The sequence below is a fragment of the Phyllostomus discolor genome, chromosome 13 (genome assembly GCF_004126475.2).
Source record: "Phyllostomus discolor isolate MPI-MPIP mPhyDis1 chromosome 13, mPhyDis1.pri.v3, whole genome shotgun sequence".
In the NCBI taxonomy this organism is placed as follows: domain Eukaryota; kingdom Metazoa; phylum Chordata; class Mammalia; order Chiroptera; family Phyllostomidae; genus Phyllostomus; species Phyllostomus discolor.
The window spans coordinates 20,964,487-20,984,015 of record NC_040915.2 but is presented as its reverse complement, the minus strand read 5'-3'; the positions used below and the strand labels follow the sequence as shown (position 1 = coordinate 20,984,015).

Genomic DNA, 19,529 nt, shown 5'->3' with positions numbered 1-19,529 from the left:
CCAGAGCCTGGAGCAGAGGGAGCCCTGGTCCGAGGGAGGCTTGACCTGGACCTCGGTGATTGGACTGTGAGACCCAGGCAGCCGTGCACGAGGCCCCAGAACTTCAGGCTGGGAGAGTGGACTGGCCCTGCCCAGTCAGCCAACGCCGGAGGCTCTGACTCCTCGTCCCCGTGCTGGACTGGCAAGGGGCCGAGGAGGATGACCCCGAGGCCCATCCTCCTTCCACACCTCCCCTGTCGTCCGTTCCTCTGCTCCCTGCCGTTTTCACGCTGTGTCTTTTCCTGTCCCATTTCTTCTCCTTGTTTTTCCAGAAAAGAAAGTCCAGTTCCAGCGTTCAGTTAATGGTGAGTGTCTGCCGTCTTCCCAAATGCCGGTAAATGCTGGGCCTCGACCCCTCGCTCCTGCCTCCCTCCTGCAGGCTGCACGGGGATCCTGGGGCGGGGAGAGGGTGCTCAGGGCGTGCTTGGTACGTGTGCCTCGTGTGACACTCTGTGCGTTGTGTGTGTATGTTGTGTGTGTGTGTTGTTGGCGTGTTTCTGTTGACACCTCCACCTCCATGGCCCAGGCCGGCAAGCAGCCTGACAGTAGGCCGGAGAGCTCCACTGGGGACGGAGGCCGATCTGACCCCCATCCCACACCCAGCCCTTGGCTTCTTGCTTCTCCCACCCTCTGCTCTAGAACTCATCTCAGGGCTCGGTCTGTGCCAGGTGCAGCGAGGGGGGGGGGCTTGGTTTGGCCAAAGCAGTGGGTGCTGGAGAGGCCCTTCTTGGGCAAGGCCCCACAGGGCCCGCCGGTGGCAGAGGAGCCGCCAGCGCCTGCCTGGGTCTAGGCATTCCCATGGTGGCGTGGTGGCCCACACCCCTCTTCTTCTGGTTGCATCGCTGTCTCCCTTGCTCGTGTGGTTTTTCTCCCCCGAAAAGCCCAGTTCTCTTGCACTGGGCCCCCCTCTGCCCCCTCTCTCTCTCTTCCTTTTCTGCCAACGTGTGTACCCCTTCCCCATTCTGGGGCCACCATGTGCCTCTCTGCTCTTCGACATCTCTTCTCGGCTCCCTCAAGCAGAGAGAGCCTAGGAACCCTTCCCAGCCCTTCCAGAAAGGCCAGGGATCTCCTTGCATCCATCCCTCCATCCACGCCCCCGCCAGCAGCCGCCTGCTTAGCTGGGCCCTTCCCCTCCTTAGGCTCGGAGGTCTGCCAGGGTTTTCAGGGGACCATCTGGATGTCAGAGCCCGTGAGGCTTACAGAGGCCGGGCCACAGCATCAGGCAGCCGGGGCAGCCCCCACTGGCCGCGCCCGTCCTGCTGGCCAGGCTGGCCTCACCACTCCCTGTTCTCTCCGGCAGGAATCCTCAGAGAGCACCAACACCACCATTGAGGACGAAGACACCAAAGGTAGGGGGGCCTCGCCTTCTGCACCTGGGCCCCCAGGCCTCCTCGGGCCCCTTCACCGGCAGCCCCATGGCCAAGCCTGCGTCCTGCTCCTCTGGACGGAACCTCGCTTTGGTTCCTTCCAGACTGAGCACACCGTTTCCCTACGCGGCGTGCTCAGCCCGCTGGTGGTGCCTAGCTGGCTGTTTCTTATTGCAGGGGTTATGTATTTCCTTCAATATGTGTCAGAAGAAATTAATTTAACATGTTCACATCATAAATGTATCCTAGTGGTATATATTTTCCTTTGGAAGTACACGTTTTTCACATTTTTAAACGTGTTGATTTTTAAAAACATGATGTAATCATCGTAAGGGAAGAGAAAACCAAGATGCAGAAAGTTCAGGTGCATGGGAGGTACGGGTCACGCTGCCAGGAGCAACCCAGAACGCGGGAGCGACTGTGGCCGGGGACTGGCCGTCCTCAAAAGCCCTCCGGTGGACGGGGAAGCAAGCCTTGTGCGATTGGAGAGCCAGAGAGGGAGTAGTCAGGACAGCAGTGGGCACAATGGCAGCCTCCTCGGGGTGCTTGCTGTGGGCTAGATGGGCAGCACTTCACCCTGACCTGAACTTCGTAACACCCCTGTGGGGCGGGTGCTGGAACGAAGCCCGTGCCACAGCCTGGGAAACAGAGGAGCCGAGTCGATTGTCCCCAGGTCCCGTAGCTTGTAGGGGGAGTCAGAACTTGAGCCCAGGCAGCGTGGCTGCAGGGCCCGGCTCACAACCACCACCCTGGAGGCCGAGGTGCGTGCAGCGTGGGGAAGGGAGGGCGGAGCACTGTCTTCCGGTCAAGGGACACCAAGCCCTCGGACGAGGTGGGGACAGTCTGCGTCCTGTCTGCACCCAGCCCTCCGCATCCCGCTAGGACAGGGAGGCCAGGGAGTCTGGGGCCTGGGTCAGAGATGTTTAGATATCTTTAGTCGTGCAGATAGTTTGCCCCTAAAAGAATATAATGATGGGGAAAGAGCATTTTGTTTCGTAATAAATATTTTTGCACAGTTGCAATTCCGGGTTATTGGGCTGTTTTGATCCAGTAAATGCCATGACTACCTCCGGACTCTGCCAGGATACCCTGGAAGGTCAGCCCCGCCCTGTGCATGCCCCTCTCCAGTCAGTCCCAGCTGGGGGAGGGGGATGGTGACTGACGCCATAGCCTGGCACCAGAGCAGGCCGGTTTCCTATGAAGGCATTAGTGACAACCTTTAAGAAATGTATTATCTTGAAGAAGAATTCCAGTGGGTGGGGGTGGGGGGGCAAGGGAGAGCAACAGGGAAAAAAATGGAATTCCTTGTTAGGACCACGTCAGTGTTCTAAGTCCCTCCCAGAATGATTTTCTAACCACATTCTGGCCCCACCCCTGTGCATTCCAGTTCTGTAGCTTAGTGTCAGGATGAGACAGTGTTTCTAAGGCCGTCCCCGTATTTGAGGCTCGCTGTATCGATGGTAAAACTGAGAGTTTGAGGAGACACGCTGTGGCCCCATAATCCTGGTCTCAGAGCAGACAGAGACCATAGAGGCAAGCTAGTTCTGTGCTTCTTCACTGGGGTCCATTTGCTGGTTGACCTTGGACAACTTACTCAACCTCTCTGAGCCTCAGTTTCCTTAACAGTATAGAGGTGATGATAACAGTTGCAACCTCAGAGGACTGCTGAGAAGACGGAATGAGAGGCTGCATATAAAGTGCTTACACAGGGTTTGGCACATGATAATTGTTTAATAAATCTTAATTTTTTTGTAAACCAGAGCTTGTGGTTGACAGGAAGCCACAGGACATTTTTGGAACATCAATTTTACTGAAAGAGTATTTCAAGGCAAATATTTCTCGATTAAACAGACAGGAAACTATTTAGAAGAGAAGGCGAAATTTGTCTGTGCTACGAATGCAAAGTGTAAGCTGCCAAAGGCATTTCCCGCCCGGGGTGACGGCCCTCGGGGTTTCACCCTGGAGGACCCACCTTCCCCAGGCGACCCTCTGCTTCAGAGAGAGCAGGATGGGAAGTCTGCGGTCCTGTACATTGTTGAGCTCGCCCGAGCCCCTTTTCCCAGAGGGAATCTGAGGCTCATGGACGAGGAAGGGCATACAAGGTCCTTAACGCCAAACTGGGCCCCGCTTCCTGCCTCAGTTTCCCCAAGGCTGTGTCTGAGAGGAGCGGCACTGGCTCATCCCAGAGCTTTCCCCACGTTCGGCCGGGCAGAGGAGTCCTGTGCCTTCCCGGGGCCTCGGAGAAGTTTCCAGAGAGCCCTGTTCTGGTGTTAACTTGCTAAGCCTCCTTCCTAAGTGAGAATAGCAGCTGGTGCGGTGGATTCTGAGCTCACATTAAAGTTAATGAGAGATGTCGTCCTCCAGGGGACATTTTCCCCTGCGCAAAGAAAGGGGCATTAATATTTCAGAGCCCCTCGGGCTTCATCTCCAGGCCTCTCACCCCCGCCCCGAGTTCCGCTGGGCCCGGCCGACCTTCTCCCCACTCCCCTGCCTCCTCCTGGTCAGCGCCGGGGAAAGTTGATTTCCTCTGCTGCCCAAAGAGGGACCTCAGCATCTCGGCAGAGACGTTCTGGGAATTGTCGGCCAGAAATGCCGGTCTCATCTCAGCCTTGGCATGCTGTGTGGCCTGGAGAGAGAGCCTTAACCTCTCTGGGACCCCGGCTTTCCCATCTGCTGGGGGGGCACTCCGGCACTGTCAGATGAATGCCTGGCAGATAGAAACGCCACAGGTTAGTCTGCGCAGCTGCTGGACGAACCCCTCACACAGCAGTGGGATTGCTGAGGGTGTGGGCAGGGCCCAGAACCACAGTGAATTTCTCCTGCTTTACGGAGTGCTAGATCCCCAGATCTTTTGTCCCAGAGAATGAAACTAGGAAGATTCCTGCCTATTAGGCTTTGACTGCTGGCATACTTGGTGTCTGGAGTGGCTGGAGGCACAGCCCAGTTAGGCACTGCCTCAGGTTGCATTAATAGAGGTATAGTGTCCGGAATGTGGAGGGGATATGGAGTACTACCCCAGGCCTGGTATTCTGTCACATCCACGCCACCCCGGAATTGTGTGCTTACACTCAGCGATCGCCCAAAGACCTGGGAGAGTAGATGGCCAGCTGGAGTCAGACCCTGCAAACCACATCCTGGAGGCTTTCAGCCCTGAGAAGACTGCTGCAGGGGAAGGGCCTAAGTCCAGGGTGCAGGGGGCAGGCACTCAGCGCAGGGCCCCAGAAGGCAGAAAGGGGCAAGGACAGTAACTAGGGACTTTCAGGGGGACAGATTTCAACCTGAGCAAAGGAGGGGGCAGGCGCCAATGGCAGGAGCTGCCCGCCCGGGAGGCCGTGAGCCCCCAAATGTCGACCTAGACCAAACCGCCGAGTGTGGGGCTGCTGGGAAGGATCCTGGCTGCGGTGACAGTCTGTCCTCTGGAGGACCTTCCCATTCAAAGACTTGAACGTGACAATGCTCAGAGCCCTCGCTTGTGGAGCACCAGATGCTGCTCTAAGTGCTTTACATAAAGCATCGTTAAAGCATCATTAATCACATAAAGACATTGATAAAAAGGGCTTGGAACAGTAGCCGGTTCGTAGCGAGGACCACATATGTACCAGCTATTTCTTCCGATACATTCTTAACTTGCGTAGTCCTCAGAACCACCCCATGAGGTAAGTACTGTTAGTAGCTCCATTATACATATGGGGAAACTGAGGCATGGGGACATCCCTTGCCCAGGTCACTCAGGAAGTCTGGCTATAGAATCCATGCCCTTGACCGCTTTGCTAGCCTGTCTGAGATGGCAGGGAGAGCAGCCCAGAGGGGGCAGGGCATCAAGCACAGGCTTGTGGAATGAGTTCCAAACAGAGAGGCAGGGGTGGTGGCATCGGTTCCATGCCTGTGCTGAGCCACGGGCTCCCTCTGGGTCCTCGCCTTGACTCCATGTGGGAGAGGCTGGAATGAGGTGTCTCCTGGCGGAGGTGGGTTTTCTCCCATCCTCAGCCTCCAGCTTCCATGGAGCAGGGCAGAGTTGGCCAGGAGGCCGGGCTCTTGGGTTCCCAGGGATAGAGGCCACCAGGTGACTTAGGAAATTTCAGGCAACAGGGCAAAGACGGCAGCCTCTGACCCTGGCTTGGTGCCACTCACTCACTCATTTATTCCTGCTGCCTCCGCTCCAGCCCCAGTCAAGGCCCCAGAGTGGCCTGGCAGAGCTCAGAGTCTAAGAGGGACCCCTTGCCAGCCCCGATGATTCACAGCGGAGCCAAGAGAGAAATAGTTCATCATTCACGGTGGTACCAGACATGGAAGATGCCAACTGCCATGTCTGCTGCACCCACCACGTGCCAAGCGCTATGCTGGGCATGGCCCCTGCCTGAGGGGCGGTGGTGTGCGTGGGGGTGGGGGTGTGTGATGGGCTTTGGAGCTGCAGATGCTGGGCGGTGGGTGCCCCGATGCAGACCATTTGACTACTCTCACCTCCAGTTCACTTGTCTCCGAGGTGGAAGTGATAACTACACGAAGGTGTGCTGTGAGTCATAAGATTCTGCAGGCTGGGCACACAGCACAATGCCTGGCGCACTCAGGGCAGGCCCGTGCCAGGCTCCCGGGGTCTGGGGGCCAAGGGCAGCCATGGCCTAGCCTCCACGAAGCCCGTATTGGAGCTGGGGAATAGACAGCATACAGGCCCGAAGTGACGGGGAAAGTGGCGGGGCCCTGGAGCCTGAGGTGAAGGTCCTTGGCTGGGAGCCGACTCTGCACCTTAGGTGTTCTGTGTCCTTGGACAAGTCCCAACCCCCTGCCAGGCCTGTATGTCCCCAGCAGTTTGGTAAGGAGGCTGAGTCCCTGGTCTCCAGGGGTTCTCCCAGCCTGGCTGTTCTGTGACACTGTGTCCTCTGGGTCTGAGGGAGCTCCCCAGTGTGAGATGGGGTGGGGTGTCCTGGGCAGGGGTGAGGAAAAGGTCAGGGACAGGGCCTCAGCCAGGCAAGATCTCTGTCCCACATTCCCAGACCGAGAAATGGGCAACGTGTCCACTCTAGTAGGACTGTCCTTCCGGGAGCCAGGACACCTGACTTCAAATTCCTTCGCTACTGAGGCTCAGCCTCCTCAGGTCAGGGGACACTGACCCTGCCCGGCTGCCAGGGTGTGCACAAGAAGCAGCTGTGGCAGCTGTGAGGGAGGTGTAGCAAATGGCACTTGCACCGTGTACCTACTGTGTGCCAGGCTTTGGTCTGAGTGCTTCGTGCACGTCCTGTCCCCCCACCTTCACACCCACCCCGGGTGGGGACACTGTCATCTCATGGGACAGCCCCCAGTTGCCCATCTTGTAAGGGTTTGGGCTGGAATTTAGACAAAGCCTGTTTGGCACCGAAGCCTGGGTTCTTTCCACGGTACTTGTGGCACTGAATGAAGGAGAGGTGATGGTGTCCCCATTTTACAGATGGGGCCACTGGGGCTCAGAACGCGACACACCTACTGAGAAAAGTGAAGTCTGTCCCTCTACCAGAAAGACAGCAGCTGTTCATGTTGTTTCAGGGATGGCGGGGGAGGCCAGGTCTCAGCAACTGGGATTCATTATGCCTAGAAAGTTCTGGAAAGCTCAGTGCCTGACTCCTACAGGCACCCCAATGGAGCAAAAGACTCCCCGAGACCTAAGGAACGAGTAAACCCTGAGACCTGCCTTAGCAACCTGGTCTGGGCCACGGGAAAGCCCCCGGTTTGTGACTGCTAGTGGCGACCGCCACACTTGCCTTGTTTGATTCAGGGGGTAAAGTGAGGCGACAGGGAAGCGTATTTTGGAATCAAAAACAGGTCTAGGTCGGAATGCCCACCATGGCTGCTTGGTGGGGGCAGAGGCTGCCAGCTAAGACACTGGATCTGTCCTTGTAGTTGAGGGGACCTCCACACCTTTCTCACCAGTCTAGGCCTCGGCTGCTTCCGTGGAATGGGAGCGATGCCACCTACCTGTCCCAGCTACCCTGAGGACAAATGAGGCAGTGTGTACGGGGCCCTCAGGCACATGAGGAGGACTCAGGAAATGGTAGTTGGTGCTTTATTACTGTCACGATTGCTACTATTTCTGTGTCCCCTCCTGCCTTGCAGTGCGGAAACAGGAAATTATAAAAGTGACAGAGCAGCTGATCGAAGCCATAAGCAATGGAGATTTTGAGTCCTACACGTGAGTTGGCTGAGACCATCCTGCATGTCCTCCCACCTGGATTGTTGTCTCAGGGGCTGGCAGCTGACCTCGGGGGTCCTCGTCTCTGATCCCCAGTTGTTCACTCTGCATGCGCTGTGAATCAGAATGAACTTGTCTTTCCGTTTGGCATTCAGACTTTATGCTTTTAAGCTTCCTGTTCACGACACTTCTGCATATCTTGGTCCTGCTCCTGCTGCCCCTCATATTGAGTCCCCCAGGAGATGAGCTGGGGAGGAGCGGAGGAAGGCAGGCCCTTCCTTAGTCTTGCCGCATGGGCCTGGGTCTTCAACCTGGACCTCCTCAGACCTCTGAGCCCACCTGGGCAGGGGTGGGCAGGAGTCCACAGGGTGTGCACCTCCAGTGAGCAAGGGTGAACAAAAGAACCTCAAAATGGAACCTTAAATCCTCCGGGGAGTAAGGCAGTGTGCACAAAAATAGCACAATGAAACAGGTGGTGTAAGATGTTCCCTACACACCTGGGCCAGCCTTTGCAGGGGCAGCTGGGTGCAAAGGTTGGGCTGGAGCGCCCCCTGGTGGTCACTCACAAGCCCTTCCTGGTCTGGCCCAGAAGCAGAGCCTGAGTCTGCCCTCCGTTTGCTCTAGGGACAGCAGGATCCCTGGCTGAAGCCTCAGTCTCTTGGCCAGGGCTGACAAGGCCTGGGTCTGGAGACCCCGCATATGCTTTTCAGTGGTCAAAAGCTGCTGGTTAAGGCAGAGTGACCCCTACCTGTTGGGTTCAGATGAGGTGGGAACAACCTAGCTGGGGTTTGCTCCTTGGGCAGCCTATTCCTGGTTTTCATTATGCCCAGGAGCTGAAGTGTGTCTCCCAAAGGCTTGGCAGGCCACTGTAGGAGGGTTTCCACAGCAACGGGTGGCAAAGCCCCAGCAGTTTACTGGTGGACTTTGGAGGAACGGGACCTGGGAATGTGCAGGTGTGAGACTGAGGCTGCCTGTACCTGTGTGCGCATGCACCTATCCTGGCATGCACGTTTGCATTGTGTGCACAAGGGTGGCCAGGGCGTGTGTGCACTGGGTGCTGCTTCAGAGCGTGGGAATGCACTGTTGAATGGGTTTTGTGCTGGCCCTAGAGAGTTCAGTCAGTTGTGGGAGAACCAGAGAGTGGCTCTGGTAGGGCACAGCCAGGGACGGAGGGAAAGAGGTGGGTCCCATGGGCCCTAAGCCTCCCAGTGGCATTTCTGGGGCCCGCTCCCACCTCTGTGATGTCACTGCCTCTGGCTTCTGTAGTTCACTGTAGGTTCTGACCCCTTACTGTGACCTCTGGGGCCCGAGGTGTCCTGGGTCTGGCCCTGTGTAACCTTGGTTAAGCCCTTTCGTATCTGAGCCTTGGCTGCCCTACATGCACAGTGCAGTTGGAGCACGTGGTCTCCTTCAGAGGGGGGATGCCCTGGGACCTCCTGGAGAGGGGCTTCCCCGTTGGGGGTGCTCAGGCTCCTGGAGGCTTGAGCTCAGTCCCCAGCCTTGGAGGACTCTGCTGCTGAAAGGATCCTGAGCATCCCCTGTGGTCTGTGCCCAGCCTCCCAACCCCGGGCTAATCTACCTGGAGAACTCGAGGTCCTGAGTGGAAAAGCAAGTTGCCTGGGTCACAGGGACAGGACAGTCAGGGCAGCACTGGGACAGAGCACCCTGCACTGGCCGTGGAGTCCAGCTCAGAAACTATTGAGCCTGACACCCTCCTCCAATCATCCCCAATTCTACCGCCACCCCCAGATTGGGATCTTCGGTTTTCCTGGGGTACTTTCTGTCCCTGGTTTCACTGTCATTGTCACAGGAGTCCATGTTGTGCCGTGGAGACCTGGGGACAGGGAGAGAGTTTTTCCCTCCGCCACACAGCTGTCAGGGTCTGCCCAGAGACTGAGACCTGGAAGGGAGCCCTGCTCTGCACACCCTTGGCTGAGGGCTTCCCCGCCCATGCCCCATCCCCCTCCTCCCGGGCATTGCCTTGCAGACCACTCTTTTCCTCGTCTTACAGAAGAGGAAAGAGGCTCACAGTGAGGGCTGCTGCTAACAGTAGGGCATCTTTGCTTAAAGTAGCAAAACGCACCCTGTCCAAGGACAGCCCTTCTTGGTGAGCAAAAGTCACTTTAATATGAAGGAAAACATCTGCTTCCCAGGAAGACAAATTAGGAAATCCCCCTTGCGGATCTGCTGCCCTGGGCAGAGGAAGGGTGGGATGCGATTTGGAGTGTAGCATCCAGGCTGAATCGTGCAGGGCAGAATCTGAACGCCGTCCATGCAGAATGAATGAAAGCTTCGAGGGGTTAAGCCACCTGCTGGGAAAATGGCAGAGCCAGGACCTGAACCCAGGCTTCCCAGTTCCAAATGGCACCAGCTAGGCAGGGATGCCCCACACTGCACAGTTCGCCAGCCCTTTTCCCATCCATCTACCTCATTGATCTTGTAAGGTGGGTGCAATCACTCCAGCTTCACAGGCTCACCCTCCTTGGGTCCAGGCCTGGGATGGGAGGGTGGCGCTGAGAGGCTACCCCAGCCCCTCTTTCCTCTGACTTCCTCCCGCCAGGAAGATGTGTGACCCCGGGATGACAGCCTTCGAACCCGAGGCCCTGGGGAACCTGGTCGAGGGCCTGGACTTCCATCGATTCTATTTTGAAAACCGTGAGCAATCCCTTTTGTCTGGGGGCCTGTTGTCTGCTCTTGTTCCATGTCCTGCCGGATGGCACAGCAGGGTGACGGGCAGGGCACCCAGGGCGGCTCAGCAGCCAGCGAAGAGGAAGATCCCGTGTGGACAGGGGTTGGTACCACTGTGGCTCCCTCTCCTAACCCTGGCATATCCGACTGCCAGCTGTCCCTCCTGTGGCTGAGGATGGGGATCTGGGAGAAGCGTGACCAGCCCTCCCAGCCTTCTCCTGCCTGTGACCCTCCCCAGAAAGTCCTTATTCCCATTTTACAGATAAGAAAGCCTCCCCACGAGGGCACACACCCAAGATCCAGTCACCTTAACACCCGACTGGTCACAAGCTGGCTCATGGGTTGCTGGGCAAGTGTCCCCCTCTGGGTGGGCAGTCTCAGGAAGAGATGCCCGGAGCTCACGCTGCTGTGCCCTGCCTGTTTGTCTAGGTGTCTGTCCGCATGTCTGTCCTTCCGGGGCCTCTCCTCTGCAGGAGAGACCCGGCAGCTTTGCACCCAGGGGCTGCTGGGGGCTGAGCCTGGGCCTGACCTCCTTGGGCACTCTCTCACCGCGTCTCGCCTTGGCCAGGGGTCAGATGGGGCCCCTGCAAGTTAGGGTCTGCAAGTTAGGGTCATGCAGCTGAGGACTGGGAGGAAGGCCTTGGGAGGTGACATATCCAGGGTCTTCCAAAGGGAGGGCCTGGGCCACTGGGGCTTCCCCAGATGACTCCAGGGCACGTGGGCAGCGCTCAGAACCACACTGGTTCTCAGTGAGAACGCTGGTCCCTTTCCAAACTCTCTTTCCATATGTCTGGCTCCAGCAAGGGCAAAGGCTCCGTTGGGTGCTAGTCTGTCTCAAATGCCTCTTAACGCTTTCTAATGTCCCTCTTCGTCAAAGAGAGCAGCATTTCAGGCTGAGAGCTCGCGCAGGCAGGAGTGTGAGCTAGGGTTCCGTAACTTCATTTCGTTTCCGCTGGACTCATGAAAGTTGTGTTCTGTGATACTGGGCGTTCACTAATGATTGTGCCAGAAAGTTTTCTTGTAAAATACATTGATATAAATTAATAACGTTCATCGATTTAAGAAAATATTTTAATGAAGTACGGGTGGCCCTTGTAGGTTAACATAAAGGTGAAATTTAAGTGACTAAAGTAGAACCTAGTCCAACTCTTCATCACACCGAAGGGGAAACTGAGGCCCAGAGACGAGAAGTGACTTGTCCAAAAGAACCCAGGAAGTCGGTGGCAGACCCCGGTCCTGACTCGCCCCAGCGCCCGTCCCTTCCACCTGCTGCTGCTCTCATCCCCGCATCTGCAGCCACCAGCCGGACACTCTTGCCCGCACCCAATCTGACTGAATCTTGTAGAGTGCGGGGGCTCAAGAGCGCCCCCAAACAGCTGTGAAGAAGGGAGCTGCATTTCTCCTCGGTCGATCAAACTCTGACTCTCCAAGGTTAGCAGTGGGAGCTGAGTTGTCACGTGAAGAGAGGTGGCTGGGCCTCCCAAGTGGTGCCTGTCGCCCTAGAGCCCCCTGGCAGATCACCACAGCTGTCTCTCCACTGGTCTGTCTCTGGGGGTGCTGGTCCCCGGTGCACACTCCACAGTCTTCGCAGAGTGGAGCGGAGCAGAGACTAGGCTGAGCTGATTCTCCAGGCTCAGGGAGGGGAAAAGGGAAAAGAACACAGAGAGGAGCCTGTGCTAGCCCTTGGCTGGCATCTAGGCACTCTGCGCGGTCATAGCACCAGCCCCCTAAACTCTAGGCTTGCGCATATCAAAGGGCGGTGAGAGCCAGACCCAGAGTACCCGCCCACTCTTGGCCAAGCCCCGCCCACTCCTGGCCAAGCCCCGCCCTCCTGCCTACCCTCTCCTGCTGGTGCACCTGGTTTCTTCCTCCGGTGCTATCCCCTATGGTGGATGTTGAAAGCCTACAGTGTATTCAAGAGAGCACATTAGGGTGGTTGTTTCTTTACAGATGCCCCTCAGGGTCCCCACCCTTATCAAGAGCAGCAAGGCCTAGTGCCCTCAGTGATGTCGAGCTCTGTTTGTCCCTTCTGGGGTTGTCTAGATTGTTCTAATTCAGTCCCATATGGAGACTGACTTCTTTTAGGTCCTACTGCATTTCTTTTAGAAACTGGCCCAGCTCGAGACAAGTTAGATCGCTTCTTTGGACCTCAGTTTCCAGATCTGCTAAATGAATGCGTTGAACTAGATCATCTTAAGTGCCTTTAGCCCTGGGTGCTGTCAAGGATGCTTACGGAGGCCTCCTTGGATTTTGTAGGAGGGCCCCTGGGTGACCTCTGACCTCTGAGTCATTCCCAAGCCTACAACATAGAAGCCGGACATTCTCTCTGGAAGCCCAGAATTGTAAAAGTCCGTCAGTCTACACATCTAAGACTCCGTGACTCTGAGTCCTTTATCCAAAGCCTGAGTAGAATGTGATTATAGTGTTAGGAATGGATACTATGGGACGCCTTCTGCAGTCCTGAAAGGTAATAGAGGCATTCCAGATTTTTCAGGAAACAAGTGACTTGCAAACCTGGCTGGGCATCAGAATCAGAGAGGGTGGGAAAGGAGATGAGAGGGTTTTTTTTTAAACACTACAGATTGTTTTTGTTAAATGTTTTATTTGTTTTATCTGCACCTGAGGACATGCCCACTGATTTTAGAGAGAGGGGAAGGGGGGGACAGGAACATGGATGTGTGAGAGAAACATCAGTTGGTTGCTTCTTATGTATACCCTAACAGGGGCCCCTTGTGGGTGCCTCCACCGGGGAGTGAACCCGCAACCTGGGCATGTGCCCTGACTGGCAGTCTACGACTTTGCAGTTTATGGGACGATGCTCCAAACAAGTGAGCCACGCCGGCCAGGGCGATGCTATAAACTCTGGAACTGGCACCTCTAAGGGTGCAAACATGCTGTCTGTGTGTTTGGGACCTACGTTTGGGTGACGCTAAGGAAAAGCACGGGGTTGCTCTGGAACCCAAGATGCCTGTGACCCCTGTCCAGCCCCTCGCTGGGTCATCGTCTCTCTGTGTCTTTGTTCTCTATCTTGCTAAAAAACACGAAAAATTTTTAGAATCAGAATAGGTAAAAAAATAATGATGATGATAATAATAACAACAACAATAATAATAATAAGGGTGGCTAATATCTCCCACCGAGAAAAATCTTTAGATGTTTTTGTTGGTTCTATCATGATTGTAAGGGCTATGCATCCCCCCCTTACCCTGAAATGCTCCATGACCGCACCCCATGACCACTAGTGCCACCCTTACAACTCCAAGACTGTGAGAGTCTACAATCTTAATATTGCCCAAGTTTCCATAATTCCACATGTCGAGGATAGAGGTGGCAAATGAGCAGCCCACAGGCCACATTTGGACTGCACATATGTTTTACGTGGCCTGCATGATGTTTTAAATTTGGCCAATAATTAAAAATGAGATATCCCCACATAAAAATCCAGATTTCTAGGTTCTCTTGAAAAGTCAGAAAGTGGGGCAACATGGGTCCCAGTCACCCATGTAGCAGCCAACAGGGAAGCTGTGTACAGAGCGCCCTCTGTAGATGGGATGTGGTAAGCGATTCACCACAGTCTCCACCACTCCCTACTGTCTCCCTGATCCAGAGGCAAAAATTGTCAGCTGTCATTTAGCATCTTATATCCGGCTCAGACCCTCATTCATGTACTTGCCTGGCCTCCATAGTGATCTGGGCTTGAAACTCTAGTCTAAACTGATTTGACTTTATAATCGTCTTTGTCCTATATCTCTGTGTGTCTGGGGCACTGTGATTCTGAATTCCATTTCCCCGGACTTGACAACTTCGGGGTGTCTGAGATCCTTTGTATCTAAGCTGGGATATGACCCCAACACCTAGAAGTCCTGCCTTGCTGCCCCCCCCCTCCCCGCAGCTGAGCCCTGTCACAGAGACCGCTCCTCTGGGAACAGGGCAGGCAGAGGGGCCTCCGTGGGGAGGGTGGCTGGGAGCTGGGGAAGTGAAGGAAGTCAGGCGGGAAGCCCCCCAGTTTCATCTGCTCTGCTTGCTCCCATCCCCGCCTGCAGTGTGGTCCCGGAACAGCAAGCCCGTGCACACCACCATTTTGAACCCCCACATCCACCTGATGGGCGACGAGTCGGCCTGCATCGCCTACATACGCATCACGCAGTACCTGGACGCCGGCGGCATCCCCCGCACGGCCCAGTCCGAGGAGACCCGTGTCTGGCACCGCCGGGACGGCAAATGGCAGATCGTCCACTTCCACAGATCTGGGGCGCCCTCTGTCCTGCCCCAGTAAGAGCCCCTCCTTCTTGCCATCCTTCAGTCGTTAGGACGATCCAAAGGAAGTCCGTGGGGCGGGGCGGGGGGACCACAGGAGGAGACCCGGCGTGCAGGTCCCGGGGACAAGCTGGGCGGGTCCCATAGGTGGCGGCTTGAACTCCATTCAGGCAGGAAGGCCCGGGTGGTTGTCCGAGGAAAACGGGGCGCCCTCAGACGCACCCGCGTACCCACCACACACATCGTGTCTTCCAGCTGAAGGGCCCGGCTGGGGCGCCGTACCGCACAGATCTACTCTTCGTCCTTGGAACGTCGCTGCTGTTTCTCCCGCCTCGGATCTTGCTGGAATTCCCCCAGCCACATCGCCCCCTACCACCACCGTCACCGCCTCCTTCATACCTGCATCAGGAAACCTCGCCCCCCAAAGCCTCCGTGTCTTCAGAGCAAATGGCCACATTTCCCCGCCTCCCGCCTGGCACGCTCGGTCTCTGTCCCCAGCCAGGGCAGAGCTTCCTCAGGCCCCGGTGCCCTGCGAGCTGGCCCCCAGGCCCCCCTACCCGGCTGTTGCAGACCTGGCTGGCCTTGGCCACAGGCCGGAAAGCCCAGCTGTGCGTTCACCCAGGGGCTGGGGAGAAGGAGAGGCAGAGTTGGGAGATCCCTGATCACTTTCCTTCCAGGGATCCCCACCGCGCACCCCTCCCCCGCCCCGCCCCGCCCCCGCCGGGAAAGGCAGGGGAACCCTCCTCCCCGCCCCCGCCCCTCCCCCCCTCCCGCCGTGGGAGAGCGGCAGAGCAGCGGATGCCAGGAGCCTCCTTCTGCTTCAGTGCTTCAGCCTGGCTCCTGACCTCTTCCCCCGTCCTGCCCTCCCCACACAGCTCCGCTTGCCACTTCTCCCTCCCTCGGCGTGGGGGGCGCGATCCTCTCAGGGTGCCCCCACTTTCTTCCTTCTTCCTTTTCTGACGTTTACCTCCAACACTAACTGCCCATTCCGCCCCCCCACCCCCACCCCCATCAGGCCCCGGGGAATTCCAGCTTCATCGCTTGAGGGAGAAAACCTGATTGCTTTTTGGGGGCAAAAGAAAGCAATGTTTAGGTATCACTACTTGGACCGCATGCCTTTTTACAGCCAAACTCCTGTGTGTTTCGTACATGGATTTCGCGTTAATGGATATTTATGTAAAAATTAGACCTCTCGATTCGTGTGAAGAGGGTTGGTTGGGTTGGGAAGGAAGGTGGGGAGAGGGCAGAAGGATTTTTTTTCTGTTCTAGTTCTTTCATTTATTTATTTTTAAATGTCATCTCTGAGATGGATTTCGTCACCAATGGTGACCCCGGCAGCGGGACTCAGCCCCCGCAAGAAGGACCTCGCTGCAACTTCGGTCCCATGGTCCTTGGAGGACCAAATCAGGTGTCAGTGCTGAGAAGCACCAGTAAATCAGGGCAGGCGGAGCGAGGGGAGTCTTCAGGATGGAAACACCTGGACTTCTCTTTGCTTGCCTCCCAATCCGGGGTCCTGACTACCACGCTTCCCAGGATGTCATCCTGCCCCATCCGTGTGCCGCCCCCAGCACCCCACCCGTCTCTGGGGGCGGTTCATCAGCAAGCGTCTTCCTCGTTCGCCCCGCCCCCTCGGTGTCTGCTGGTCCCAGCAGAGCCCTGGAACGTCTGCTCTTCACGCCCGATCCTGCAGCCGCCGGTTCGCATCGCTCCCTCCCTCCTTCTCTTCGTCTTGTTCTCGAGCGCCCTCTTCCCCCGGATGGACTCTGATGTGGAAGCCTTGGCGCGTCTGCTGGGATCTGCTGTCTGCACTGTTTTCTTTGCATGACTTTATATGCAGTAAGTATGTTGAAAAACCCAGAAAAGAAGAAAAAACACTCAGCAAAACCAATCTACATGTTTTGGACAAAAAAAAAAAAAAAGAAATAGAGGTTGTATTCTCGGTGTCCAACTCGGAAATATGTTGCTGCCTCTCTGTGCTTTTGGCCTCTGTGTGGCCGTGTTTTGCCAGCATGAGATATTGTCCCCTCTGGAGGATTTTAGGGGAGGAAGAGCCACATCCCCACGGCTTTAGAGGAGGCACTGATTCCCTCTGCGGAGTCCCAGGTGGCGGGTGGAACAGGACTGATGGGGATGTTTGATCCAGACCCTCCTGAGTTTTCCCTGATCGCAGGCTGTCTGCTGGGCTCTCCTCTCAACTGCTGTCGCCCTGGGGACAGGTGAGGCAGGCCGGCCAGGGGTAACAGGCCAGGAAAGAGGCTGCCCGAGCCTCCTGGTCTCCAAACTGGTCGATCACTGGCCACTAGCCTTGGCAGAGACCCTGCTGCCGAGGCTCAGGGGTGGGCACTTCGCCTGCCCCTGGCCCAGAGGGCTTCCCAGTAAAGCCCGGTGATCCCAGCATCCCAGCAGCAAAGCCGCCCGCCTCCCTGTTAGCTGCCAGCTCCCACGGCCGTCACCAAGCCAAAGGTGTGGCCTTCACCAGGGGATGCTGCAACTACCAAGGCCAAGTCTGGTCCCTTCTTCAGCCTTGGTGTCCCCCCTCAGTTAAAGAGGTTAAATAGTCCTGCCCAACCTATGTGGCAGGGCTGAGGGGGGATCAAATGGGGTGGTGAGGTGAAGCCCAACACATCTGTGAGAACCAACAGGGTTAGTCACTGGCTGGACTCCTGCTCTCTTCTGAGCCCGGCCAGTCCCCTCCCCTCACCCGCCTGCCCCCTCGTTCACCTCTCTGGTGCCTGTTAACTGCTTCTCAGCAGTGAACTGTGGGGCAAGAGCTGTGGTTTGGGGGTTATTAGGATTTCATTCCCAGCTCTGACCAGACTGGCTGTGTTAACCCTGGGCAAGACCTTCCCCTGCTCTGGTCCTCAGTTTCCCACAAGAAAAAACTGAGCTGGAGGACACCAATGTCCTGCCTTTCATTTGCGGACACACCTCCTGTCCACTGTGTCCCTCTCTCAGTACCAGGGAAGTGGAGCCACGTCCCTACCCCAGGCTGAGATGGCCCCGCCGCAGAGGCCGCGCCTTCAGGTGGGCAGCAGCAGGTGTGGGCCATGGGGCACCAGTGTGATCCTGAGGTAGCAGGCAGGGCAGACGGCAGGCAGAGCAGCCCAGCACCCACCCCCACCAGACAGCCAACTCTGTACTCCTTCAGAACATCCTGCCGATGCAAAAAATCTAGACCTAAGACAAGACCTAGGTCCCAGCATGCAAACACGTTTACGGGAAGGTACTCTCCCGGGTTCATGCCCGCTGTGGCGTTAACCCTGACCATGGCCTCCTGTCTCCCTTCAAGGGAAGACCCCCTGGGGGGATGTGTTTGCAGACTCCCCGTGCTGGTTTCTTTGTTACTATCTGTTTGGGGTTTTGTTTTGGTTCTTTCTTTTCTTTCTTGTTTTCTTTTCTGTTTTTAAAAATACGTGGCTGTGAACTTGAATGACCACTGCTCAAACTTTCTGCTATTGGGGGGGAGGGGGGAAAGAGGGGCGTCTGTTTTATTCCTGGTGTTTTCAGTGCAATAAATAGCTACAAACTTATGTGCACGCTGTCTCCTTGTCTGGCTCAAGCCCACACTGGGAGGTCGTTTATTTCCTGTTCTAGATCTCCCCAGTTGCCAAATAAAAACCCAGGTCTTCATTCCAATTGGACCAACTTGGTCACATGCTCAAGGCTGAGCCAATCACTGTGAAATTATGCCTGGACCACATTCCCCAGTCTTACAGCCAGGGGTAGGGCTCTCAGGCACACGGGGCCCTTAACAAAAGCAAAGCGGTTGTCACAATCAGGAAACAGCAAAGTCCCCCTCAGGGATCTGGGGCAAGTCTCCTCCAGGCCTCGTTCCTTGTATAAGGAGGAGGTTGTTTCAGAAGAAGTTCCTCCCCACCCATTGTTTTTCCTCAGCCCGACCTCACAGACCAGCCCCCAGGCCTCAGAGCTCCTGGAGACCGGTTTGGACCCTCGCACACGTGACGGCCTTCACAGTGAGAGCAGAGGCCAAGGCTGATTGCAGAGGGACTGGGGCGCTTCCATTTGCAGTCTTTCCCTCAAACCTGCAAACCTTAGCACCAGGCCGCCCAGCTCTTTCTTCAGGAGCCCTGGCTCTCCCTCCGAGGCCAGAGGACTGGCTTGAGGCTTGGGATGCCATTGCAGACACTTGCCAGTAGGTGGAAGCACAGGAGCAGGTTATGGGATGAACTGTGCGCCGCGGGGCTACCGTGTTCTGGGCTGTGGGCGCTCCCAGTTGACCTTGAGAGGAATCCTTGAACTCTCAAAAAGTACCAGCTCCACCTAAACACTATTATTATCTAATAGAACATGACCTTTTACAGTTCGAGGCCTTTCACCACACCTCTCGTCCCAGTTGCGATAGCCACTGTTCTTAGCATGAAGACCATGAGACTCGTGCAGAGAGGACTCGGCCAGGGCTCCAGGGCACAGCTTCGTTTCCCCCAGGGTCTCCCGCTCCAGCTACTTGCTGTCTCTGACAGCCGGCATGCAGTGACTGGGACTCTCAGGAACCCCTGTCTTGGACCCACTGCCCCTTCCAGCTGTTGCATCATATCTCAGTTGTCTACACCCACAGGCTTACCTCCTCACTGCCCACATGTAGTCCAAACTCCACTGGAGAGGGCTGGCTACTCCTCATTCTTTTGCTCAACTCAACACCCCTTATCCTCAGGACACAGCACTGGTGTCTTCTTCGGGAAGTCTCCTCCTCTCTCCCAGCGCACCCTGGGTTCGGCCTTCCTATGAGCTTCCACATCCCATCTTCCCCAGGCCCCTAGTTTGAAGTCACTGAGCAAGCATCTGCAAACTGAGGCACTCCTGGGAGTCACGACAGCATCTTGTCCACGCTCAGGCCACATGCAACAGGCGTTTTTGCTCTTGCACAGAGCAGCCCCCGGCAGATGCCTGTTGCTGGAATGAAGGAGGACTGGACACTGTGGGGGTGTGAGTGCCACCCCCACCTCTGCCGGAGCAGTGGCCTGCGCCTGCCGCCCCCCTGTGTGCCCTCAGCATCTCCT

At 56.4% G+C, this 19,529-nt stretch overlaps 1 protein-coding gene across 5 annotated transcripts in view; it reads left to right on the top strand.

The window, feature by feature from the left end:
- The window catches only part of CAMK2A (calcium/calmodulin dependent protein kinase II alpha), a 59,300-nt gene extending 41,362 nt beyond the window's left edge, over positions 1–17,938 (top strand). The window contains exons 14-19 of one of the 5 annotated variants that reach the window (XM_028528049.2): positions 312–344; positions 1,340–1,388; positions 7,491–7,566; positions 10,127–10,221; positions 14,298–14,526; positions 14,767–17,938. In XM_028528049.2, coding sequence (XP_028383850.1) covers positions 312–344; positions 1,340–1,388; positions 7,491–7,566; positions 10,127–10,221; positions 14,298–14,526; positions 14,767–14,770 — 486 coding nt within the window. In that variant the 3' untranslated portion in view covers positions 14,771–17,938. Of the gene's footprint in view, positions 1–311; positions 345–1,339; positions 1,389–7,490; positions 7,567–10,126; positions 10,222–14,297; positions 14,531–14,766 lie in introns of those variants that run through there. The other 4 variants (XM_028528051.2, XM_036013676.1, XM_036013675.1 and 1 more) reach the window with 4 other exon arrangements.
- The last annotated feature ends 1,591 nt before the right edge of the window (positions 17,939–19,529 follow it).